Source organism: Apteryx mantelli, chromosome 6, assembly GCF_036417845.1.
Source record: "Apteryx mantelli isolate bAptMan1 chromosome 6, bAptMan1.hap1, whole genome shotgun sequence".
Lineage (NCBI taxonomy): Eukaryota > Metazoa > Chordata > Aves > Apterygiformes > Apterygidae > Apteryx > Apteryx mantelli.
Window position 1 is genome coordinate 13,972,127 of NC_089983.1, and position 26,735 is coordinate 13,998,861.

The window sequence follows — 26,735 nt, forward strand, 5'->3', positions numbered from 1 at the left end:
GTAGGAGTTGTAGGTAAACAGTCCTATATGCACTATGAATCCTTCTTAGCAAGATGAAACTGAACTGTCTTTGCCTGTCTTAAAAGAAAGTGAAAAAACAGGCAAAGTATTCCAGAGCATACAATAGTTGATGTCAAAAGCAGAGTAAAGGATTTTCAGTAGTATCAATTTTGACTATTTCAAAACAGTAATGGAGAAAATATAAGTCAAACTAACTATGTTGGTATTTAAAACAAAACTGGATTCATTTCTCAACTGAGATGACAAGTCTTGAATGATTTGGTTTTTGAATGTCATTACAGGGTTTATTGTAAGAAATGTATCCAGCACAAAAAGTGGTGAACAAACAGTATCATCAGCCTGATGAACAGATGATAACCCCTTAGTTTTAAAATCTGCTCTAAGCTTCTTCTGCTAATGTTAGTTGTTTTTCTTTGAGAGTTTACTTTGGAGATATGTATGCGAGATGCAGTATCATTAATAAGTGAATAAAAAAACTCATTGACTAGGAAAGCTAAGAATGGAAGTTATTAACACAAAGCTTAAAAAATATTGTCTAGCAGAAGTGTTTACTGATAAGTTGCTTGTAAGGTAAAGATATTTCAAGCCCGTTACATTTTAGTATGATTGTGGGGCTTTCTTGTTGTTCTTACTGTTTTTTTAATTACAGTTTCAGCTTTGGTCTGCCAGCAGCAAGGTGCTGACTGATTGGATTGTTTTTGCTGGCAGACTTCAACTGGAATGGGAGATGTTCCCAGGCATCCATTAGTGATGAAGGATGTCAAAGCTTCCATATGGAAGTCTTTCAAGTTTTTAGACTAGGCATTTAAACAGATAATAGCAAAAACTAATGAATCTCAAACTGTTTGATTAAAACTCTTCCCTCAGTTATGATGTCCTAGCTCTAGTTCATCAAGGCATTCTCTAAAAATGCTTAGGGAAGCCTGATTTACTGTCATAATAAGATAAGAAATTTTCTTAAAGAATAAAAGCTACAGTGTGAGGACAGATGATGGAGTGTATTGCTAGTTCTAAATAGTAGAAGTACTGGTAATGGTGGTCCTTAATTTCCCGATTTCAGGTGCTAAACAAGACATGAGTGGAGAGATCCATGTCAGGAAGAGTTTTTTCTTTTAAAAAAACAAACCTGTCTTTACAGGGAAAGGTATTGAATAAGCAGAAAATATAAACATGTAGGAGATGGTATGGAAGAAGATTGTGGAGACATAGGGAAAGCTAAGAAAATACCTAATACAGAGAAAAGACTGAGACCAGATCTGGCAAGAACAGAATGGAGGAGAACTGAAAAAAACCCAAAGGATTGCTGCTTTAGTTGTAGCTATTTCTGCTGAAAACTACTTATCTAAAACATCATGTTGTATATTACATGGAATGGCATATAGGTAGATCTTACACAAAGAGCATCCTAAGCAACTTGATGGCTATAGGGTAGTTTACATGTCAAGAGCAATCATCTACAAAGACCTGCTCTGCAGTAGCAATCTACGTTCCAGGTGTAAATGCAGTATTCAGTTTAGTAAACTAAACCTTACAGAATCACTCCTCATGAATTTATTTCCTGTTCTTTTTTTTTTTTCCTAAGGTTTCCCCTGGGCAGCTTACGAAAAAATATAGCTCATGCTCAACAATATTTATAGATGACAGCACGGTCAGCCAGCCTAATCTTAGAAGCACAATAAAGTGGTAAGTACCATTTGTCATCAACAAGGGACCGAGTAACACTGCAGGGTTTGCTGGGGATTCTGTGGTGTTCTTGTCTGTTCCAGAGCCAGTCGTACACTGGAGTGACAGGAGCACAGCACTGCCAATTCAGATCGGTCATGGAAGGGCTCTAGAAGTCCAGTTAATTATATTGCTGTTGGTGAGAGCTTCTTTCAGTGACAGAGCTAATGTGCTGCTGTATTTCAGTACAGTTGTCATTATGCATTCGAGAACTTGAGGCAGTGCTGAAGTGTGTCAGCATTTTGGGTTTAAAATTAAGGGGGTTCAAAGTCTTCAAACTGAAAGCCAAATCCAGAAACTCCAGATCAGGGAAAACTTGAAATGGATTTTTGCATGGAATTGTAGGAAAAGTTTGTAAGACTGCATTTGCTACTTGCTAGTGGTATTAGCCCGCCCTCTAGTTGTGGATGACTGTATGTTGCTGGGTTTGGCTTTAGTTCCAGCCTTTCTACTTTTTCTTCGTATATTTGTTATTTTAGGTATGTGAGTTTGATAATTATTTAGTCTTTTTGGCTCTCCAATGGAAATGGCTATTTGAGCTATTGTTTTGGATACCCTGGAGATGATTCTTGTGCACAGACAATACCAGCTGAGAACTGAGAAGATAGTTTACTGTACTTGAAGGGAAAGGAAGGCACACTAGCTTCAGGCCCAGAATGCTTTACTGCTGTAACACTTCAGTAAAGTTTGGAAGTCTAAGCTGATCTGTCACTTTCAAATTTGGTTTCAGACAGGCATCTAGCATGTCACTCCTCCTTCTCCAGAGAAGAAAGATCCTAAAAGATGGTACTTTTGCCATTTTGAAGTGGCGTACAGCTTACAACAGATCAGAGCTTTCCTGTGATAGATTCCTGTGATGCAATATTCCTGCTGTCACTGCCAATAAAGTATCTGAAATTTTGGCCACAGATGAGTGTCAACATGAAATCTGTTGCTTTATTTGACTCAGCAGAGACTGAGATCTACTCTTGTTCCCTTCTTGAATTATGCTGGCATTCTTTATTTTTCTCCTTTTAGACAAGCCCCGTAATTTGACAGGCAGAGATATGAAACTAAAACATCAGCAGTACAACAGTATATGTAACATTGAGTAGAACAGTTATCATGCTTTAGTTGTAGATAGTCCAAATTTTCAATAAATGTTACTTAATCGGGTAATGAATAGTTGTGTGTTTAAAATCTGGTATAACATTTCTTTTATGGCATTAATATATGAACACAGAACATAAAAGTAGTTTGGCTAGCATATCTGGTTTCTGCATCTGTTTTGGCCAGTTGCCGTTCAGGCAGGTAAACATCAAACCGAGACACAAAGTACTTGAGGGTGTGAGGGGAAGCCAGTACATAATGAATTCTGAACATTTTGTCCCAAACAGCAGCTTATGCATCAAAATGGTATGCACAGAATATGCTTTGTTAAATCTTTTTTTTTTCTTTCTCTTTTCAGTGTTACATTAGCAATATTCTACCACATAAAGAACAGGTGAGTGATCTCTAAATTTCTTTTTCAAAATAAATTAACTTTCTTTTTGAGCCAGGGAAAATGGCCTTGGTCACGTAAGTAACTGCCAGTATAACTTAAGACACAGCTATTATAACAAAGGAGTTGAAAAATTTGGCAACTTTATGGTGTAGCTGCTTTCTCTTTGTACCCCTTCTTGAGCTGATATGGAAGGGTCAGTAATACTATCCATCCTCTGTCACATGCTTCATCAAGAATGAAGCATGAAAAGTCAGAACAGAGGAAGTGATGAAAATATATGTAACTCACTACAAATCAGCCTTTGGGCTTTGTTTAGCTTTTGCTGAATACAGTGGTAGAGATTTGGTAGGTGAATGAACACTCTATCCTGTGTACAAGTAACCCTTGCCATTATAGCTAATTACAGTGTATACTTTAAAATTGCAGCTGCCTTTTTTAAATAATGAATGCAATCAATGAGATGGTTTCAAGTTTTAAGGGAGAACTGTACTAAACATAATATGGACTATGGCTTTCATATTTGGAAGTTTAATTTAACCTGCTAGTGAGAACATGGGAGTTCATTGTTCATTGTTAACTTGTTAAATATTCAGTTAAAGATTTCATCATGAAATACCTTGCAAAAATACAATAAAACTTCATACCATGTTCTACGAAAAGCTGAATGATAAAATATGTCCCTTTATCCTCTTTAATGAATAATACTTACTAGTGGAACATACCATTACCAGTTAAGTCTTGCTGTTAAAACAGAGATTTTTGCTTTGTAGAGATTCAGACAGATCATTGGATATTTTTGATGAAAAATCTCATCCCCTCACAGTAAGTGTAACTTTTTTGATCCTGTGTGTATATGAACATACATTTTTAATCTTGTTTTGTATTGTATAAGTCCTAAAAATGTCTTAACATCAAGTCACAAGCAGATTGATCTTAAGTTATATCTTATGTATAGTGCAGACTGTCCTCTGAACTTCTGATCTCAGCTGGATCACGAATACAACCCAGTCTTTCAAAATATTGCAATGTATGTGTTTTCTAGACAATATCTGAATATAAATAGAAAGCAAGCTAGTGAAGTGCTGATACTTCCATATTGCATATCAGAACTTTGTCTTGTCCTGTTCCTTTTTTCCCCTCTTTAACACTATGACAATCAATTAAAAAGGCTTTCCTGTTTACTTGTGAAGACATGGTCAGTACATATGCGCCTAACCTTTTAAGTGACTGCAAACAGGACTACATAGTGCATAAAGCATCACACAAAGCAGGAGACAGTGAGTCTGGTCTTTAAAAAACCTGAAAGGCAAAATTTTAAAGCAAATACGCTTACTGCTGCTTAACCTAACAGGTAGGGTCGTTCAGTATGTGATTCTAATGTGACTGGTTCTGGGACACCTACAAAACCTCATAGTACAGAGTAGCCCAAGCTTGTGTGCTTTCCATGTCCAGTTTGAGAAGTATTAGATTTATGACTTTCCTGCAGAGTGGCCTATTTTACTCTGTCTTTCATTTCAAATGAATTTAGCAATGCTTTAGTGGCTTTAAAAATTCAGTTTGCTCTGGGAATTACCTGACTGAGCACAGCTTAATTTATCTCACAGCTTTAGCTTGTTAATAAACAATGTTAAATGTTAAAGTTTGTTGGAGTATCACCCCTAAACAGGACCCAGTGTGCTAGGAATTGTACACTTTAATAAATATAGCTCTTTACTCAATAAAAATAATGAACTTCAGGAGAAGAGCTATTATAGAAGGTTTCTTGCATGGACAGTGGCACTTCAAGGAAAATACCTGGTACAAAACTGTTTTTAACTGCCTAAATCAGTTGTTTCACATTGAAAATTATTTATGTAAGATGAACTCCAGTTTATCCTGACAATTTTTTTGTTTATCAATCTGATATCTTTTGATCCTTTCTTATAGCCTACTTCCTATTTAATGAGTATGCATAGAGGAAAATCATTGTATCCGTCAGGAAAAACTTAAAGGTTTGTTCTGTCTTAGTACTGTGTACAGACAGAAACATAGTAATGGTTGTCTGTCATACTTTCAAGGGAAAAAATACAAATTATTTGCTAGTTCCTACAGCAATAAGGTTTTGGGCCTAGTACCTACAGCTCATTTGAAAAGGTTAATTAGTTGGAACAAATCTCTGAACACCTTATCCTTTAAGGATTCAGTCACAAGGAAGTCCAAATCCAGACAACTGTCCAGGCTTAGTTGTCCCTAATTGCAGAAGTGACAGGCTTCAAGTTACCAGCATCACAGAGCTTTATCACAATTCTCAGTCTTAGTCTTTTCCTCTCAATTCCAGTCAGCACTAAAGTACTTCCAGGTGTGCTTTTGTACTGCTTGTACTGACCAGTTCTGGATGGCTCCCTTTGCCCTTCTCCATGGCACTTCTTGCCTTTTGTTCAGTTCCACTTGCCTCTTTTTTGCCAAGTTTGCAGGTACAGGATCACTAATTGAGCTTTTGTGCCTCAACCTCAGAAATCTTGATTTTTGTGGTCTTAGTGTTGTCCAAGTGCCTTGAACCAGAAACCACTCTTGTCTTTGTTCTTTGGAACTACATGCTTCTAGTATTTCTTTGTCTACGTAGCATGCCGGATCCTTTGTTTGAGTCATTTGGGAGGACCTTAGCCTCCACAGCAGAGTACACTTGCTGCCTTTTCTGCCTGCGTTTGGCTGGGTGTTACAATGTTCCATGGGGACATGAAACCATCCATGGGGATGGTCTCAAGTATCTCCCTCCGGGTACTCTGGAGAACTGCAGGAGTATGACTTGGAGACATGAAGGCGTAAATGCTTCACATGTAAGCATCATCCACACTTGGACTGCTGGGTGTTTGAACTCCCCGCTGCCTGTCAGTAGCAATCCCGTGTGGTGGTATTTCACCATTAGTTCTTGCACCATTGGGGATTGTTGTTGCTTCTGACAAGTTACTGAATTGTATAGTTGACAAAAGGTACTTCAGTGTCAGTAAGTTAAAGGATACACTTGCAAGTACATTCCCATTGCAGAAAACTAGAGTTCTAGTGAAATTCTCCAGGTTTTGTCATTAGTACAGACTCTCTAAACAAACTTAAGTTTATCCGGATGTGGGAAAAGGAATCTTCTTTCTTTTTAAGCACTGATTTATGAGGTCTTGTCCAGTTGTTGCCTCTTTCAAACCAGCTGGTGAAGAGAGGCAGCAGACAATTTATTGCACCACTTTGGACAGTCTGAAAGGCAAATGAGGAAATGTATGCACTGAACACCTATGGTTCTCTTCTGCCCTGACCTTGAGAACTTGGCTATGGCTGAGCAGAAGGCCAATAGGTGCGTTTTTGTGAACAGTAAGTCCTGTGGCAGCAGCACAATGTATTGCTGCATACAGGTTTCTCTTTCAGAATAATGCTCGATTTACATGGACAGTATGTGACTGTAGCCATTTGATCCCTGATGAAAGGCCTCTGTCCTGGCTTTTGCTTCCATATATAATGGTAGAAGCACAAAGCTGTAGCATGTGTGAGCTTAGCTCAGCCTCAGCCATATAGGAATTTAGGCAAGTGAAGTCCTGCCTACCTCATTCCTAGTGTTGCTTGCCCACCTTGAAGAGGTCTCCATTTATTGGTGGTGGTATGTTATAAGGCTGTGTGGAGAGAATAAAGTTAACTCACCTCTTAATGTTACTTGACACTGTTATCTGACTATTTTAAACTACAAAACCACATGAAGATACTTGCTTCTCTGCCTACCTTATGAATACTTGTTTAATGTCAAGCAGCTATGCTATTCTAATTTCATATCCTCGCTGTTCTATTGGTCTAACTTGGACTGTAGAAAGAAACCTATTCAGTGTCAGTCTTGCAGAATGAGTGTATAAAGTTGGAGCTCCTGAACTTTCATGCCTCTAAGAGTGCTGAATATCAGATGTCTTGGGGACAGAGTCAAAATTTTTGAACGCTCGCTTTAGGATTGCTCTTACAGGGTATTTAATACTAAGCTTTTTTCTCCCCTGTCTTTAGAAACAGTTTAGGATAATGTCAAAGTTAAATCTAGCTGTTTATTGGCTTTTCTGTCTTTCTGGATTTTCTCAAGAATGAGTCCTATGCAGACAGTGTGTTACCTTCCAGTTCTGCTTGTGCTGGAATTAGTAAAATGTGTTCTTTAGCTCTTTTTCAACTTGAAGGGGGATCTTATGAAGTCTCTTAATTTTGCCTTTTGAAAAGCCAGTGCTTCCTTTGTATATGATTAATTTTCTTGCAGGGAGAAACCTTTTTTTTTTTTTTTTCAGTCTGTAAAAAGTTTCATGGACAACAGCTAACTCCAGTAAAAATGCTGGCAGTTCATGCTCTTTCCCATTAGCCTTACAGATTAAAAAGGTTTTCAGAACAAAGGTATTATCAGCTAAAGCTGTTGGTTTTGACTTGGAACATCTGTAATATTGCAAGGCAATAATTCAAAGTTCTTTCAGTATAGTATTTCATTCTCTGTGATATTGAAGGCTGTGTACACTTCCACTTGGTGAAAAGAAATAACAGTGTGTGGCTGTTCTTTAAAGTCAGTAATAAGTAAGACAGATATCAGTAATTCAAAGGACTTTATTTCAGCGGGAAGAAGTTCCAGATGACTACTACAAGCATGACCCTGATCACAAGCACATCTACCGGTTTGTACGGACACTTTTCAGTGCTGCACAGCTGACAGCTGAATGTGCAATAGTGACACTGGTAAGAGATGCCTGATTACTGAAACTTAAGCTTTTGGAAGGTGTTTTTTTTTCCCCTCAATGTGTGAACTGCTGAACCAACATTTAAATAATGATATTATCTGATGAAACTTTGTTAATAATGAAGAAACTGTACAAATGAGTTAATTTGAAAAGATTTCTAAATAGTCACAGAACTGGTTAACTTAAAAGGAACTTACCTTTTCTGTATTTGCCTAATCACTTGTCCCACCACACATTTGTTTGTTTCATACTATATAACTCACTGAAGAAGACCGAGAAAGGCAGAATAGTGGGCCACCATAAGCAGTGGGGTATACTAGGATCAGCAACACGAACATCTTTTCTTTCTGTTGTGCAGAGGGAAGTGGGAGAAGCTCTGAGTTCATATAAACCAGAACAGTGCAAGCAACAGACCCCCTAAGGCATCCAGGATCAATACTGTAGGAAATCCAGCAGATGAACTTTCTCATTATCATGTCCTTCAACCACCTCCACCTTTCTTTCAAACCTAGTTTTCACCAATCAGTCTAAATCTCAGATGTTTTTCCTCCAGTTCACATGGGGGTACTTGGAACTTAAAAACAATAAAAAGAGAAAATTAATCTCATTAAAGTTTACTGTTTGATTTCAAAAAGTGAGATGGATTTAAAACAATGAATACGATACTCATTTTATTTGCACACATATATATGTATATAAATAATAAAAGAAAAAAGCAACCTATATAATCACTGCAAGAGAAGGTCTATTAAACTGTGCACTTTGTTGCACACTAGACCTCAGTCCTCATTGTGGCTTCTGTGTGAAAAGCAGTCTGAAAGGAGAAAAGGACTAAAGACCTGTCAGCAAAAGATGCAAAAGACAATGTGGCAACTAAGCAGACTCAGCTTCAAGGACTCTTTTTAATAATGAAATAAGTAATTTAAAAGGCCAGATAGTTACAAAAAAAAGAGCTATTGAAACTGTGGAAGCATTTTGAGGTTTTTGCTTTTCCAAAAACATGCAAGCAGTTTTGACAGAACAAGATGATACCTAACCTCAGGCAAGCTAGCCAGCTTAAGTATTCACAAAATCAAATGGAAATAGAGTTGGTTTTCAAAGAAGTGGATTGTACCACTAGATGGCTCTGTTATTATAGGAACGCCTTGAGTCCAGTAGAAGGCTTCAAGGAAAGGATGGGAAGAAAATGTAGGGAGACCCTACTAACAGGCATTGACCCTGCCCTTAGACCTATGAAACAGCTTCTTGCACCCTCTGCGTTATCTGATGTTTCATTAGGACCTTGGTGATAACTAGTCTAGGGAACAGAACGTTAAAACTAATCTATATTCAAATTTGAAAGTGCCAGTTATTTAGTACATGAACCATTATAGGGGCGTGAAATAGTAGAAGACTTTAGGAAAAAAAAGTAGGAAACGACTGTTTCAACATCTGTGGGCTGATTTGAGATTACATGGGAGGAATGAGGAAAAGACTTTGACATATGTCTGAACTTGGTACCTTTCTCTGTCTAGCACTCACTGATGTAGGTGAGAGTGAAGGATGACGTTGTCATAGGTGAAGAATTCGAGTCTGTTCCTTACAGGGTGAAACAGAATAGCACTGTGATGCCTTTCATTGTGGAATGATATAAATTAATGCATCTTCATCACGTGAGCATAGATCCCTGTGCAGGTTTTAGTATGTCCTGTTTAGCTGGAAGTGCTGAAATTTAACCATGATAAAAACCTAGTGTGGTACTGAGTGATTAACAATCCCAGGTACGCCCTAATGAGAACTTGTCAGTGACTGAATGAACTCTAGCAGGGTGTTTCACTGAAACAGCGGAGTTTATTGCTCAAAACTGATTCTTCAGTATCTTTATTGTATACCTTAAGGTGGTCCAGTTCATATGTTGTACTAAAAAAATGGAACATATAACTCTTGAAAGTCTGGATTCTAAAATGTAAGTAGTAATCACTGAGGCTTATTCTGACAAACTTAATGGTAAAGAGATAAAATAGTCATATTGGGGTAGCATGCTTGCTGCTCAGAACTCAGCTGCAGGTCTTAAACACACATCTAAAACTTTTTTTCTTTTTGTAGGTTTATTTGGAAAGGCTTTTAACCTATGCAGAGATTGACATCTGCCCTAGTAACTGGAAGAGGATAGTCCTGGGAGCTATTCTGCTGGCTTCTAAAGTCTGGGATGATCAGGCTGTGTGGAATGTGGATTATTGCCAAATATTGAAGGACATTACTGTTGAGGACATGTAAGTTGCAAGGTTTGGTTAATCTGCAATATTTTCTAGAATGGCAGTTTTCTTCATCATGCCTTACTGAAAAATTGTCTGTCCTCTGGTGCTAAGATATACATGCATGATGCATATCTGGTGTCAGGCCTCATTCCCTTATTTTAACCGAGGAAACTTTAGATAATCTTGCTTTGAGACAAATCTGAATTAATATTTCTAATGACTTGGGTAAGTATCTTTAAAGTTAGTTTTCTTTACCTTTTTTCCCCAGCGATGAGATATGGAACTGACTACTTGCTTTCGACATATTTTTCACATTAGTGTAACTCTGAAGTGCCCAATTTATAGTCTTAACAAAAATCTTTCTGAAAAAAATTGAAAAGTCCATTAAATTTTTTCCCTGACTTTTCTGTTTTAGAAGTTGCAAAATTTAAAGGTAAGCTGTAACTTGTGACTCGTGTGTCTGCTCCCACATCTAGCTAAGGCCCGAATATTTCAAGGTCTGAATTCTTAGCTGCTGCTTTTGGCAGACAAGTGTTATTTGTGTTGGTATCTGTGGTTGCATGTGGGTGCATCCAGCTACTGCTACAACTCATCCTATTTGGGTGAGTTCTCTAGACCTGCCTACATCGCTGAGAACAACATTCGCAATCTTACTACTGCTTGTTGTATGAAAGGTTGTTTCTCTTATATATTCTTGCCTCAGACGTAGATTTCAGTTTTTTTGAAAATCTCGAATCTGCTCCCTTTCTTGGTGCACTCAGCTGCAAGCCCTGCAGTTTCTGCAGTTTCAGAGGAAATTTGTCCTTGTGGCTGCAGGCTCATGCTGCGGGCTGGAAGAGTGTTTATGGGGAGTGGATTTGGCCCATTAGATTTTCTGTTAAATTCCAGCTCACAAAGTTCTATCTCTGCGAGCCTTGAGATTTCAACATTGTTGTTTTAATTCTATTAGCCAGCTTGTTTCTGTATTTCCCTCATTATCACAGTGCTATAGATACTAGACAGCTAGCTTAGTATCCTGCTTTCTGGCCTTGATAAACTTTATGATGTTTTGTGCATTTTTGAGTTTTATCACACCATCGAGGTGTAATTGGTTTGTGTCCGGGCCTTGTAGTAAAAGACAATATTAGTACAGGAACAGGCTGAGGTGGAGGAGGTTTGTACTCGGTGCTGATGGACTACTTATGTGAGATACTCTGTTCCTGCCCTAAGCTCTCTTCCCTAGATTCAGCCTAAGGCTAATGCTTAAAATCCAGTAAGCAAATATTTACCTAGGACTTTTTAGTAGGAGGAATATCCAGTTTTCCTTCCTTTTAGGTTTTTTTGTAATAGGGGAGGGATTATCTAAAAATGGGGGAGTTATCTACACCAAAACCACTTTTTATTATTCAAGGTATTTTACATTGTGAACAGCAACAGCAAACATAGCATCTTGTTTTATACATACTCCTTTCCTGGGAGTTCTTTGTCTCCAAAAGTGGGGCTCTGCCAGCCATGCTTTCAAGAAGGCATAATTAGTGATTTTATACAATGTACATCTTCAGTGAACCTGGCTCAGAGTGCTTGTCTATCTGAGGAACATACTTGAAGCGTTGCTGCAAATAACTCTGAGATGGCTGAAGTGGGGTCAGCAATGCTGGGAGAGCTGGAGTATACATCTTGCTCTTTTTGATGTCTCTTCTTGTAGCCCTATTTGGGAAAAATCAAATTGATAGCACTGAAAATACCTGTAACAAGAGGGATGTTTATTCTCTATTGCCAGTGCTGGGTGTCTTGAAATTGTCAGTACTTACATTTTCAAAGCATTGATGGTGGTAGGGGAAAGAGACTGAATTTAGGCTTATTTTTTCCCCCAATTTGAAGATGGGATTTTTCAATTCCAATCTCATTTGAAATAATTTAGACCTTTGAATTTAGGAGTGGGCAGAGACTGAACAACCCTGTCTAACTGTGGCCCAGGAGTGTCCAGCCAGGCGCTGCACTGCTGCAACTTGGCAGAGTTCACTGCTCCTGGGCTGGGTTACACCACCATAACTGGGACCTTGGAAAACTGCTTTAAAAAGATACTCAGCAAAACTGTAAACCCAGTTTATAATACTACTCTTAATTAATAATTGATACTATAGTTAATTGCCAGCTTTAGTAGCTCTGATATTTCTGGAACTAGTCACTTGATGGTAAGCATTAGCTATTTTGAATACAGCTATTACTGAGAGGAAACAACTGGCAAAGGACTTCAGATATAGTGGGATTATAATGTTGGGGATAGCTGGTGATGCTGCCGAAAGCAAAAAAAAACCCAAGGCCCAGCAGCTCCCCAACTGTAGCTTTCTTGGCAGACCGCTACCAGAGCTCAGTCCCTGGGAGGGCCTGTCCGCCAGGACTGGTGCCAGAGCTTGCTTTGTGGCTTTGCCCTTTGCCTCTACGTATCTGGAAGGATCTCGCTAACTTGATGCGTACTCTTGTTCAGCCAGGGCAGGCTGAGCGTGGAGATTACACACCTCAGAAACTGGCAAAAGGGTTTACAGCAGTTTTAGTTCACCCAGTTTGTGTGTGTGTGTGTGTGTGTGTGTGTGTGTGTGTGTGTGTGTACACAAACCGTGGATCGTAGCCAGGCATCCCTTCCAAAGGCTGCGTACGTGCACCTTTGCCCCCCCCAACCACGTGCACCCCTGACCGCTTAGAGGTGCTTGTTTCGTGGCACCACCCCACAGCTGCCTGTTAGCCCTGTCAGCTGCCTGGCACTTACGGAAACTACTAGTGTTAAAGTTTGTTAAGGGATACATGATGCAGGTCTTGGTGTGATTGGCAGATCAGTTAAGTTGCCTTAGCCTCTTCCTACTCAGGATAGGTAAAGCATTCATCGTTTTTGTTTCCACCTCAAGGCCTTTGTCCTTCAAGCAAAGTAAAGTTTTGTACTGAAAGATTTTTTTTTTTTACTTATTTCTAGTGGGGAAAAAATCAAAGGAAATTAAATGGATATTTGGAAGTCATCCTTTGTCAAAACTTACTTGCTTTGATGAGAGTGAATCCATAATCACTGAAAAATTAATTGTGCAGCTGCTAATCTTACTATGACTGCTTGTAAGGGGACACATGCTGTTCATTCTTTTGGCTACATATATTTGTAAATAAGGCATAGGAAACACATGGGCATTATGCTTTCCCAGGTTTTAAACCACTATTAATAGACTTGTTAATCCAATGAAGAATTGTGTTTTTACACAATTAAAATGTATTCGTGTAGTCAGTACAAAAGGGGCAGTGAAGAGCATTTATTCATAGAGTAAATCAAGCTCTGATCAGCTGATCATCAAAACATTATCTGATTTACATTTCTATAGGCTTATGACCATATGAACAGGAAATTAATTTTGGCACTAGGTTCAATGGTACTCAAGTCCATCACGCTAGCAACAAGCACAAAGCAGCTATTCATATTGAGACCCGCCAGCCAATACAGGACACAACCTGGATGATTCCTTGATTTGTTTCCCCCCTCTGATAGGTAAAAACATCCATTTTAAAAGCTCCCCAAAAGCAAGAATAACCTTGGCACTGAACCTATGCAACTTATCTTCTGGTGTATTCGCAGTTGACTTATATAGCTACTAAATTCCATAAATACAGGTCTGTTACCAGTGGAAACATGAGTTGTTGAGAGTTAGTGTTGAACTGAGTTGCTTGTTTTGGGTACCACCAGGTTCTTTTAGGTTAATTTGTAGGGGGGGAAAAAAGTGTTTTCTTCTGTAGAACATCTCCGAGGTACTTGACCACGGCACAGGAGCTGAAGCAGCCTTTGTCATGTCACGAGTCTCTTCCCGCTTTCCTCCAAATATTTTGCCCTCTGAAAATAGTCTAGTGAGTAAAAACTGGACAGCGCCCTTTGACACTGTACTTTGTTATCCTGCCAAATGCTATTGAGGAGAAAATTCCTTCTCCCACCTAATGCTGCTTATTTATTTATTTATTGGAGATGAATCCATGTTGCTTCAAGAGGCTTTTTTCTGTGAGATAATAGCAGCAGCTCTTCATAGATCCATTTGTTGCCGTGGTGATCTGCCTACTCCTTTTGTTAGCCCGCCTCTCCTTCAATAACCCCCTTCCTGTTATCAGCCTGGCGAAAATGTCTGCAAGTTCTTCAGAGCTAATAAACAGCATACATCACTCCTTTCATCTGATCACTATAGCGTGGGGCCGCGCGAGCCGGGCAGACCGGCGCGTGAATTGTACAGCTGCACTAATGGAACTCGGCAGAAGGAGCCTCCCGGCCGCGGGCGACTGCGCCGCAGCCCAGCGCCTCGCTCCCGGCCCGAGCTGCCGGGGCGCAAAAGCTGCACCTTGTTGTGTGCGCTGCTGAATGAACAGTCTGGCCAAACCAATAATGCAGACTTCCCCGTGACGCTTCCGAAGTTACTCGTTTTAAAAATAAACTTGAGATCTCCTCAGTATTTGCAACCAGCTAAAACAGTCTTTTTCTTTTCCTTTGTCTTCTGTCCCTTTACTCCTCCTAGGAATGAGATGGAAAGACACTTCCTGGAGCTGCTGCAGTTTAATATCAATGTTCCTGCCAGTGTTTACGCCAAATACTACTTCGATCTTCGCTCCCTAGCAGATGACAATAACCTGAGCTTTCTGCTGGAGCCTCTTAGTAAAGAAAGAGCACAGAAACTGGAGGTAATGGTCTGAGATTGGGTGAGCAGGGGACTCTGTGTGCATGTATAGTAAGAACATCTGTTGCTAATCATATTAAGTGGTGGTTAGAAAAACTAAAAAGCTTTTAAATTAGTGTGTTACAGGCTAATTTAACCTTTTTATAACTGGCATTAGCACTTTTAAAACCATGTCTTATAGACTAAGCTAATATTCTGAGGAAAGGGCAGAAAAGAGATTATGGAAGTCTGTCTAGCAGATCACTAAATAAAATGGATGTTATTTTGGGAACCATAGTTCAGCTAGGCTACTTAAGATTGAAAGGATAAGTGTCATATGTAATGGATTGTCTGTCCTTCCCTGGTCACAGTCTGTATTCCAAGCACCTAGAGACAGTCACACTCAGACCTTTCTAAATACTACCAGCTGAAGGTTTCCCACTGCATCCCACTGCACAGCTGCTTTTAGATTTAGCAAGAGCGCTCTTATTGCTCTCACGGTTTATTAAACTCATGGTTTAATAAACCATTTGTTTGGGGGACAGCTGCAGAAATAACAGTATGTTTCATTTAACAACTTTTAGAACAGTACCTTTCTAAAGAAATGTTGCTTTAAGTTAAGCTTTTGGAATAGTTGCTTCTTAGCAATACTTCAGAATGCCCAGAGGAGTATAAATATAGATTACTGGCCTTTTCTTGCTAGATGGAAACAGCTACCCGTCCGTGAGTCCCATGGCGTACTTTGGTATGAAGGCTCGTTTAAAACAACCTTAACTTTTGCAGCATCAGTCTCTCCTCCTAGTTGCTGGATATGTGTAAGACATTTTGAAAATATCTAAATTACCTGGGTTCCCAGGCAAAGTTTCTTGTTGGATCAATGCAACCTTTCATCTGTCCAGGTTTAATTGATGACCGTGCATGTTGTTTTGTTGACCTTTCAACAAAGGCATTAATGCAGGCCTTATGTACACTGATACCATAGCCCCTTTCAAAGAGGGGTGTGCTGTGGTATTCTTGGCTTATATTGTTCTATTGTCCACCCCCAATAATTCTGCCAAGTGCCAGGTTTTTTATTTTGTCCCAGAAGTGGTTGAACTTTGGAAATAAGCGTGTTCCTGCCTGGTCCTTTGGAATGCTAGGTATGATATGCCTATGAATTCCTCTATTTAAAGTTAAGCAATGCAACTCTTCTGCTTTGTCTCACCCTTGTTACTTGCACTTTAAGCTAACACTGTCACTAATTGTAAATGTGGTTGTAGGGCAGTTCATATTCCACAGGAAATTGTTTACTGAACTGTTCAGTGCCCAGGCATAAGTGGATGATTTACAGATTGTGAGCCTGTTTTGTTTCTTCTTTGCTAGTATTTGGGGGTCTGGTATTTAAAAACCAAAGTAATTTTCAGTGCAGTATGTGATTTGCCATAACATACTTACTAATGCATCTATGTAGGGCATTTTGGTTTTAATTCTAAAACATGTGATAAATATTCAAACCATTTGCTTAACTTCTTTTTTTAATCCTGCCTTTGGGTTTAGAAGCACAGGAGCAGTTGATAGGAGCCTGTGTGAAAGAGTGAATTAGTATTCCAGGGACTGAAAACTGATTTACACCATATGGGGGACTGGGGCTAAATATGTCAACACAGGTTGCTCTATGATTGATGTGCTAGCATTAAAACAGGATGGAGAGTCTGTCTGGTCTTGCACTGGGAGCTCATGCAGCCAGTGTCTCAAAGAATGCCACTCTTGAGCCAAATGCGTGCCTCCAGAAGGTCGGCAGAAATAAATGTAAATAATTATTTTAAAATACACTTAGGAGTTTATTCATGCTCAGAGTGCTTTTCACCTTTTGAACTTCCAGCACACTGGGCTGTGCTGAATGGGTGCTGCCTTAAAGGGAAGGTGGAGGCTTGTAGCTGATTGCAGGACTCTGAAAGTTCATCTGGTGATAGATGGTAAATTATTAATGGAAGTAAAAAAGTTCAGAACTGAAATTTAGTTCAGCCTCCTATTACTGGATATCCTTATTTATTTGCACTGATAGTGCTTGGAGGCTCCAATAAGAACTAGGCCTTGCAGGTGAGAACACAGAGTATTTTTCTGGACAGTCATGTGTCCTTAGGAATTAAATAATAAGGCTTGAAACTAGAATAGCTGCACCAGAATAAATGCTGCTTGACTAGCTAAATAAGCAGAGCTGGAGCAAGCAAAGTGGCTGAAAAAGCAGTTAAATACTAAGTTGTGCACCTGTGCAGCTATTCACTAGCTGTATTAAAGCATCGTGGCTAGTGCCGTGCCATTGAGCAGTGGGCTGCCCTCCCTTCTCAGCCCTCTTCAGCGACCTGATGGTTCGAGCAGGCTGGGGGAGCGGGGTGCAGGGAAGCGAAGGCAAAGCAGAGGCCTAGCAGAGCTCATTTGCTAGAGCCGCTTCCGCTGAGTGGCCAAGTGCAGGGGCTAGGTGGGGAGGCAGAAACCTTTTCAGCTTTAGCCTTTTCTCTCATACAAACAGCGTGTGCATTTTTGTGCTGTTAAAAACCCGAATATCAGGCCTAGCTAGTAGCTGCAGTTTTGAACATAACTTGTATAAACTCGTAAGTGGATCTAAGTTTTCCATTAGATAGTGGGAATGGTGTAAGAACGAAGATGCTCAGGTACAGAAATCACTATGCTTTTTAATGTCTTCACTTCTGACGTATAGGATTCTCGTTAACATGGGGAGAGAACTCACTCTTAACAATTTTTTCCCTCCGAAGCCCTGCCTATTTACTGTCATTCTAGGGAGAAGGCTGAAAGGTGTACAGGGCCTGAAGTGCCTGCCCTGTTGGTTACTACACTTGTAAAAGCTTCCTTGAAATGTTCAGACCCTTCTAATGTGTGTATTTTTCTTTTGTATCTATCTGAACCTGATTTCCAGGCTATCTCCCGGCTGTGTGAGGATAAATACAAAGACTTGTCAAAAGCTGCTATGAGACGATCTTTCAGTGCTGATAATTTAGTTGGTATCCGCCGTTCTAATGCCATCCTCTCCTGAGGAGAGAGAAAGGTGCAGCACCATGAACCAGCATCCCCATGAACCGGAGGAATACCACCACTCCATGCACACAAGCCAGCGGTGATGGTGTCTTCCAGCAAGAGGAGGAGAGGAGGGTAAAACTAGCCAAGGGAGCCCAGAGCTTAAGGAGCATTCTCAGTGCAAAAGATGCGACCTTTGTCAAATCAGACTCTCCTCCTTTAAATGTATCCAGAGGTGCAAAAACAAACTTTTCTCGATCTCTCCCCCACAGATGTTTGCTTACTATGTAGGCCTATAGCTGTGAACTCTTGAGGTTTTTAACAATGAGTAGTTTTAAATTTTAGAATTTAAACACTAACAACGTGACTATAGTTACAATGTTCTTCCCTCCTCTCCCCTATCACCCAGAATCTCACTGCATTCATCTCTCAGGTCAATGCAGTGTTAACAAAAACAAAACAAAACATGGGACTCTTAACAAATTATAAAGCCACTCTGGAGCTGAAAAACTGTAGCATAGACAAGTGTTGACGGCTTTTCCCTGGTTTGGCTACTAAAAGCTGCTATTATTGGTGATCTGTTCATAACCAAGAAGCTGCCTAGCAGGAAGGAATCCTAACTCTGCACCAACAACTTACTCCAGTAGAGATTGTCAAAAGACTTTGAATGTTTTGACTGGGAGCAGAGAAATGGTTTTACGTATTGTTAAAATATATAGGGTCCATGCTGCATTTCTTGTGAATTATGGTGCTTCTCTCATTTTCTGATACTTATTATTGCTCTGGAAGAGATGCAATCTGTATATTTTTCTGAGGCATTGAATGAGAAAGTTGGTCTGGAAACATCATCACCATCTCAAACAGTGTAGCAATCCAGTGATGAATGGCATGTGTGCAGCACTGCTTCTCGAGCTCTCCTGCAGATCTCTTGTGCTATATACAGTGGAGTTCCTAAAGCTGATATTGTGCATCCATCCGGCTCTTCTTGAGTTTTTTATCTCCTGGGAGGGATTTACATTCATAATGAGACAGTAATGAGTTTGAGAATCCCGAACTACCTAACAGGGTAGATGATTGAGAAATCTTGTGTTCAATTGAGAGTTATCAAAAATAGTTCCATAAAACTCAATTTTTTTATTTTTTTTATTTTTTAGAAGTGAATTTTACCTTGTGCAACTACTCTTCTTGAGGCTTGGGTTTTGCTCCTTCTGAGACTTTGGAATGGAGCTCACTTTAAGGCTCTGAAACTGAGCTCTAAACAGGATAAGTATTATTAGACTCTTCCTGTTACAAGTCTTTGTAATATCTTCCCCTCTCGGATCCGAATGGATTCTAGGCAGTTTGTCCTAGGAGCAGATCTCACTCAAAATGGCACAGTTTTTGTGCACTTCCTCTTCCAGGCAAGGTCCAGAAACTTGCGCAGAATATCAAGTCCATTTGCCTTTGAGAGTAAGGGTGCCTGAGTGTATTAAACAGTGTGGCTGCACTCAACTGTTCAAATGATGCATATAGTATTTTATGGTATGCAAATATGCCAGCCCCTGGCTCTCAAATCCATGGAACATGGCGCTTCAGGTATTGATCACAATTCAATTCTGAAAATAATGCTACATCTTCAGGTGGTTTTTCCTTTCTCATGTTTGTATTAAAAGAAAAGCTAATAAACTCTATTTTAAATAAAGTTAAAGGTGAAGTGTGTGTTCTGTACCATTGTGAATGTCTCAGGAGCCAGTAGCAGAGCTCATTTGGCAAACATGAGCTGCTTGGTCTGCAGTGTCGGGCAGGGTGTGGGCAGTCTGTGCCTTATGGAGTTGCTTTGTGGGTCCCACACACTAACTGGACTTAGAATTTGACCCAGGCAAATAACTAATTGCTGACAGTTCCTTTGCACTTAAATAGCCTGCAAGTAGGGCCAGTCTTTCTGGAGGTGATTTGCCTTCTTTTGAGCCCTTCTTGAGGCCCATTAGATTGGAAGTTACAAGTGACCAGCTCCTGGATTGACTCATGACCTGATAGCAGACGAGCCTCAGCACTGCCGGTGCCCTCGGCTCAGTGGGGCCGGGCTGGACGTGCGCCGTAGCTGCCTGACATGGCTGTGTCCGCAGGTGCAGTGCCGAGGTGCTCAGCAGCAACTTGTGTCACTCAGTCACCTTTTTTGCCAAATGTGATGGAGGCTCTGCCTGCTAATCCGGATGGCAGGTGTATGACAACGCAAGCTGCCGGCTGCTTCTGCTAGCAATGTATCCTCCTGGAGACTGCTGCTAACAAGTGTGCCTGCAACCTTAATTGGTGTCAGGTTTACTGGAGCATAACCCAGAGCATTTGCTAGATAGGATTTTTTTGATCTGTAGGCCTCCACTACAATGTTAACCTCTTAAGAGACAAAAACTGGCACTACCCTTGTTCAGGAGAAGCTCTGCTCTCACATTTAACTTTCTGGTCCCCCCCCACCCCCACCCCCCCCCCAAAAGAACTAGAACCAGGAAAACAAAGCTAGTGGCCATCTTAGGTTAAACAATTACAAGTAAAGCATACAGGTCCCTTTTGAAGGGAAGAACAGTGATATTGTTTCCAAGGGCATTGGATTTAGGTGGGTCTACTGGAAGACTGAATGGCAGGGGGTTTTCACTACTTTTTATACATTGACAGCATTTTTTTTTCCTTAAAAAGGCAAGAGGAAAATTAGAATCATAGTTAGAATACTAGAATTAAAGAAACTGTTACCTTCCTTTCTGCTCACAGGCTAGAGCTACAGCCATAGGATTACTGTGCCTTGTGAATGGCACACTCCTTTCACTCTCCCCCACAGCTGAATAGTATTTAATCTCTGTTGAGGTGACCTCTGGCTGTATTTGGTCATAGGGCAGCACTCCCAAACTGGCAGGACACTTGTTGCATATATAATAGCTACACTGTGGACCAGCAAGAACAATTTCAGCACCAACAAGCCTAAGCCGAGGAGCATGTGTTAACAATCAGCACAGGCCAACAAGTCACCGATGTGCTTCTGGGCTGCTGTGATGCCCTTTGGATTCAGCAGACCTTTCCCTTTGTGCACAGGACTGTGTATTTTGTTTCTAAGGGAATTTTATATGAGAACTACTTCAGAGTGGGTTGGCAGCTGAGAGGACAGGCACTTCAGCAAGGGAATAAATGTCAAGAACATCTCTTCTGGATAAGCATATAGGCGTCAAGAATAAGCTGAGCAAGCAGAAGAGGCCACAAGAGCAATCGAGGCAAGAGCTCACACACCAGGTTGCCAGTGCGGTCTGCCCTGATGGGAGAGTGGCACGGGCAGGGCTGCTGCCCCCTTCCAGGGCTGGTATTTCCCACGGCTTGATATTGCAGTGGCATTGCCTAGGACTGACTTTCTGTAAAGTAATCTGGGAAAACCACAGTTGCACCAAGGCACATGACAGCGTACACTGGGCTACAGGCTGCTACAGAAGGGAATGTATGTTCCTGTACTAATTCCCATGCGCTATCATGGTCTGGGGCACAGTCTGGGACCGCATCCCACCGCGGACACACAGACAGCGACCCACAGCACCTGCCCTGCCCCGGCTCATGGTGCTGTATCAGGCAGCAGTGCTGCCCAACTCCTATTTACTGCGAGCGCCTGCCACTCGCCAGCAAGGGCCTGGCGCTGAGCCGCTGCCCCCCCCAAGGGCTGCCCCGCGCACGCCGGGCTTGGCTCGGTTGCTGCCTGCTTCACCTGCGCTGGAGTGTAGCAGGGGCAGCGCCCGGTGCGGTGCGGAGGAAGCGTGAGTCAGGCCAGACCGCCCGCTCCCGACCGCGTTATCGCTGCGCGCTGGAATGCTGCTTCCAGGTAAGCGATCCTATCTGGTGCGACCTGGTGTGTGCCTACACACCTAGCTAGATAGCAGAGTCCTGCACCATTAGTCACCACGGAGCCAGCCTTAACCCCTTGCGCGCCTTCCCCAGTGCTTTTCCCAAAATGAGAGAGCGAGTGCACAGCAGATGGCAACACGGACACTTAAATCAGAGGGCAACATCCTACCTGACTCGGAGCTGTCATCTGCTCGGCCTGATAAGTATCAAAGGGCAACTCCTCCGTGCCTGAGCTCAGTGCAGGGCGAGGACCTGGTACTGCGAAATGCCAATAAAAGTTGATAGTTAATCCTCTTCTGCCAGAGAGGCGCAACCTTGAACTGTCAAGGAACCGGCCCGGCAGAGAGGGCCCGGGCCCCAGCCTGCAGCACCGGCAGCCTCAGCACGGCCACGTGCATCTGCAACCCCCAGGCCACCGAGCCCAGTGCCACCGCGGGCCCCGGTGCGTCCGGGCAGCACGACTCCAGCTGCACGAGCCCCCTGCGCAGAGGCAGAGCCGTGCTGCGTTAACCCACACGTAGCAAGAGATCCCGGCACCACGCAAGCCCCACACGATCCCCACTGACAGGGGACCCACACATCCCTCCACACACTCCTCCCCTCTCCCCCAGCAGAAGTTTTTATTGCAATTACTCATCTCATATAAGCAGGAGCAAAGAAAACAACACACACTTTTTTTTTTTTCCCTCATAAATAACTAATCTCTATACTTCTCTTTGAATAAAATTTCTTCAGCTTTTCACAAAATATAATACAGTTAGTTATTTAAACAAAATTGAACAGCATCAGGAACCAAAGAGGCAAAAGAATGACATGTAATTTCTCCACAGTACACAGGGCACCAAACAACAGCTCCTTTCCCACCAGCTGTAACTTGGTGCTCAGAAGCCAGGCTCAAGTACTAGTTGATTGTATCAACCTACCATCAGATCAAAGCTGAACATGGTCTTGCATTTTTCAATAGGCAACAGTTAATCTTGGTTTAAAAAAATAAAAAATAAAAGCTTTACACAGTCAGTTACATTTTAAAAAAAAAGGTCTTTTGACGTGGTTTTGTTCATTGTATTGCATGATGTGTATTTAGCTGTATCTACAAAAGGCACTATAGAAAGAGACGAGTCCGGCGAGGCATGGATCGGATCAGTTTGGAGTTATTTAATGCCCTGGATTACAACACGAGACTACCCACAGCGTATGTGCGCCTGCACTGCCTCCCTGATGAGCACACACCTGTCCCGAACCCGTATCAAAGGTCACTACAGCTCCTGTATATACAGCCCAGGCTATAATACAGCTATGTACAGCGTGTAACAGAACGTGGTGCAGTTCTGCCCGGGACGAAGCACTGCAGCGAGCCCTGTCGCAGGAGCGCGGATATGTGCGCCGGGGAAGCGATCGCAGGGAAGCACGACCCCGCATCGCTGGCGGGTCCGTCTGTCGCGCCGCGGCTGGGCAGCGCCTCGCTCAGCAGCCCCGCGCGCCCCAGGCTTTGGTTTCAGAGCGGAGGCGGCTGCGGCGCCGGGAGCGAGTGCGGCTCCCGGCAGCCCGGCCGGCAGCAGAGCTGGCCGTTGCTCGCCGCCGCTCAAGCGGCCGGGTCACGGTGCCACTCCTGAAATGGGGCAAAAGGGACCTACGCGTGCTCTCTGGGAGGTCGCGTACATAAGCACCGTTTGGGGGGGGAGAGGGAGGAAAAGACCCTCAGGTGCTTCAGGAGAGGGCGGGGGGCAGCCGCGGCGCGCGAGCTGTCAGCATCCCCCCGCCGCAGCCGAGCCCCCTCCCCAGCCGCCGCTCAGCGCACTTGGCCCGGGCCCCCCGTGTCCCGCTGCGCGCAACCCCGCCGTCACCGTGCCTCCGCGTTACGCACCGGCTCTGCCAGCGCTCGGCCGCTGCCAAACCCGGGAGGCGAAACGGCTGGCGGAGCTGGCGCGAGGGCAGCGCGAGCGCTCTGCTGAGTTTCCCCAAACGAAGTGCCGGCTCTCGGACCCAGCGCTCTCTCGCAGAGGCACATCTTTGAAAAAAGCAGCAAGAGTTGTTGAAGCCAGCTGGCTGACAAACCTAGCTGATTCCCAGCAAAAACCACCGCCCGGTTCGGACATGCCCCCCCCCAAACCCGCGCGCGCTGCCCGGTTCAGAAACGCAGCCTCTCCCGGTAACGCCGGCCGTGCCCCTCTCAGCCGGCGCCTTGCGCCACGCAGCAGCCAGCCGCCGCTGCGCGCCGGGCCCGAACGCCACCGCCAGCCCGGCGTCGCTCCGGTGGGGCCGATCCCCGCGCGGCGCCCAGGCTCGCTCAGCTCCCCCCAGCTCGGCCAACCGGCTCCGGCGCGCTCCCCACCCCGCTCCCGTGCCGGCTCAGACACCGGGCCCGCCGCCACCTCCTCCTGCCCAGCGCGGGCCCCCCAGCCCTCCGCTGCCGGCGGCGGGGCTGCCGGCGGCTCCCTCCGTCACACGTGGGACAACGGGACCTGCTTGTGGTAGGGGGCCAGGCTGGGCAGCGCCGTCGTGCCAGCCAGCGCGGGGCTGGCCTCGCCGCACACGGAGGCGCCCGCGGGCTTCCTGCCCCGGCAGCAGCGGGCCGAGAAGCGCCTCCACGACTCCAGGGTCTTGCCGGACCAGATCCAGACGCCAGAGGTGATGCCCACCACGAGGCACATAAAGTACTTGAGCATGAAGACGGCGTAGTCGGGCTTGGGGCTGTGGGGGTCACCCGGGCAGGAGCAGTTCTGCGCCCGCTCCCAGGCCTCCCGGTTGTGCTGCTCGTAGATGTAGCAGGCGATGACGATGGTGGCCGGCACGGTGTAGAGCACGGTGAAGATGCCGATGCGGATCATCAGCTTCTCCAGCTTGTCCGTCTTGGTGCCGCCCTGCTTGATCACGCTGCGGATGCGAAACAGCGAGATGAAGCCGGCCAGCAGGAAGAGGCTGCCGGTGAAGAGATAAACCACCAGCGGCGCCAGCACAAAGCCCCGCAGGTTCTCCAGGCTCTGGTTGCCCACGTAGCAAACCCCGGCCACTGGGTCGCCGTCCACAGAGCTGAGGGCCAGTACAGCGATGGACTTGGCGCTGGGGATGAGCCAGGCGGCAAGGTGGAAGTACTGCGCGTAGCCGGCGATGGCCTCATTGCCCCACTTCATGCCGGCAGCCAGGAACCAGGTGAGGGAGAGGATGACCCACCAGATGGAGCTGGCCATGCCAAAGAAGTAGAGGAGGAGGAAGACCACGGTGCAGAGTGCGGGGCCCGTGGTCTCGTAGTGGACGTGGTGGTGCTCAGGGTTGCAGGCCACACTGGCGTGCCCTGCCACCAGCCGCACGATGTAGCCCACGGAGACAAAGAGGTAGCACGCGGAGAGGAAGATGATGGGGCGCTCGGGGTACTTGAAGCGCTCCATGTCGATGAGGAAGGTGGCCACGGTGGTGGAGGTGGAGAGGAAGCAGAGGATGGACCAGAGGCCAATCCAGAAGGTGGCGAAGGTCTTCTCGTCCTGGGTGAAGTAGGGCTGGTAGCAGGGGATGGCGCAGTTGGGCACCTGCCCCGTGCGGATGCGGTTGTAGAGCGGATGGGACTCCTTGGAGATGGGCACCAGGGGCGCCTTGCACTTGCATGCCCGGCCGCAGTCCGGCCCTGATGGGCGCTGCCCGCTCAGCGGCGTCAGGTTTTTACCCGCGTCCTTGGCGGGGCGCGTGGGCTTCCCGGCGAAAGGCGGCGAGGTGGTGGCCTCGGTGCGGTTGTAGCCCATGCACAGCACCTCCGAGTCGCCCAGCACGGGCAGGCGGTCGCAGCTCATGCGCTCAGGCCAGGCGAAGCCGTACTGCTGCATGATGGGCGAGCAGCCGGCCTTGGCCCGCTCGCAGACGGAGCGGCAGGGCGGCAGCGGCTTGGCGTAGTCGGGCAGGCAGATGGGGGTGTACATGCTGCAGAGGAAGAAGCGCAGGTCCGGCGAGCACTGGATCTCCACCAGCGGCCAGAACTGGTGCACCTCCAGCCCGGCCTCGTCCTGCGTGTCGTGGTTGAACTGGTTGGGCATGTAGGTCAGGTTGTAGCCGATGCCCTTGCACATGGGCACCGTGATCTCCTGGCAGGCCGGCGCCTTGGAGCCGGCGCGCCCGGCCGCCGGCAGCCCCAGCAGCAGCGGCAGCCCCAGCCCCAGCAGCAGCAGCGCCGGCACCGGCGCCGGCACCGGCACCGGCAGCCCCGCGCCGCCGGGGCCGCCCATGGCAGCCCCCGCCCGCCCTACCGCCGCATGCCGCCCGGCCCGAGCCCGGACACCTGCCGCCGCCCGCCGGGGCCGGCGCCGCCGCCGCCGCCGGGACCGGGACCGGGACGGGGACCGGGACGGAGACCGGGACCGGCCCCGCCAGCGCCGCCGCCGCCGCCGCCGCCACCTGCGCTCTGGGGCGGGCGGGCGCCCCCGCGCCGCCCCGCACCGCCCCGCGCCCTCGCCCCGCCCCCGCCCCCGGGCCCCGCCCCCGGCCCCGCCCCCCGGCCGCGCGGCCCCGCCGCCCGCCCGCCCCGGCTCGGCCCCGGCTCCGGATTCGGCCCCGGCCCCGGCCCCGGCCCCGGCTGCCCCGCGGGGCCGCGACCGGCCCCTCAGCGCCGGGGACGCGGCCAGGCCCGCAGCGGGGCACCGCCGGGGCCCCGCCGCAACCGAGCCGCGGAGGGGAAAAAGGAGAAAAAAGGAGGGAAAAGAAAGAAAGAAAGAAAGAAAGGCAAAGAAAGGAAAAAAAAGGGAAAAAAAAGGAAAAAGGGGAAAAAAGGAAAAAGGGGAAAAAAGGAAAAAGGGGAAAAAGGAAAGAGGAAAAAAGAAAAAAGAAGAAAGAAAAAATAAAAAAAGGAAAAAGGAAAAATGAAAAAGGGGAAAAAGGAAAAGGAAAAAAGAAAAAAGAAAAGGAAAAAAGGAAGAGGGGAAAAAGGAGGAAAAGGGGGAAAAGGAAAAAGAGGAAAAGGGAAAAGAGGAAAGGTAAAAAGAGGAAAAGGAAAAAGGGAAAAGAAAAAAAGGGAAAAGGGAAAAAAGAGGAAAAGGGAAAAAAGAGAAAGGGAAAAAAG

At 45.0% G+C, this 26,735-nt stretch overlaps 3 protein-coding genes across 7 annotated transcripts in view; 1 reads left to right on the top strand and 2 right to left on the bottom strand.

Moving 5' to 3' along the window:
• Positions 1 to 19,523, top strand: part of CCNYL1 (cyclin Y like 1) — a 40,683-nt gene extending 21,160 nt beyond the window's left edge. For all 3 annotated transcript variants that reach the window (XM_013952143.2, XM_067298819.1, XM_067298820.1), the window contains exons 4-10: positions 1,604 to 1,704; positions 3,191 to 3,226; positions 3,997 to 4,048; positions 7,823 to 7,942; positions 10,030 to 10,196; positions 14,693 to 14,855; positions 17,745 to 19,523. In XM_013952143.2, the coding sequence (XP_013807597.1) occupies positions 1,604 to 1,704; positions 3,191 to 3,226; positions 3,997 to 4,048; positions 7,823 to 7,942; positions 10,030 to 10,196; positions 14,693 to 14,855; positions 17,745 to 17,861 (756 nt within the window). In that variant the 3' untranslated portion in view covers positions 17,862 to 19,523. The remainder of the gene's footprint in view (positions 1 to 1,603; positions 1,705 to 3,190; positions 3,227 to 3,996; positions 4,049 to 7,822; positions 7,943 to 10,029; positions 10,197 to 14,692; positions 14,856 to 17,744) is intronic.
• PLEKHM3 (pleckstrin homology domain containing M3) overlaps positions 7,959 to 26,735 on the bottom strand; it is a 129,030-nt gene continuing 110,253 nt past the window's right edge. The window contains exons 9-11 of one of the 3 annotated variants that reach the window (XR_010884530.1): positions 21,864 to 21,952; positions 11,626 to 11,867; positions 7,959 to 8,518 (exon numbers count right to left, since the gene is read on the bottom strand). The gene's annotated coding sequence lies outside the window, so the exon portion shown is untranslated. Of the gene's footprint in view, positions 8,519 to 11,525; positions 11,868 to 21,863; positions 21,953 to 26,735 lie in introns of those variants that run through there. The other 2 variants (XR_010884531.1, XR_010884529.1) reach the window with 2 other exon arrangements.
• FZD5 (frizzled class receptor 5) lies at positions 22,489 to 25,926 on the bottom strand. The gene has a single exon (XM_067298818.1). The coding sequence runs from the start codon at positions 25,903 to 25,905 to the stop codon at positions 24,136 to 24,138; it is 1,770 nt and encodes a 589-aa protein (XP_067154919.1). The 5' UTR covers positions 25,906 to 25,926; the 3' UTR covers positions 22,489 to 24,135.

Bases quoted from the DNA above. Each gene is read 5' to 3' on its own strand.
- FZD5 (XM_067298818.1), bottom strand. From the start codon at position 25,905: ATGGGCGGCCCCGGCGGCGCGGGGCTGCCGGTGCCGGTGCCGGCGCCG.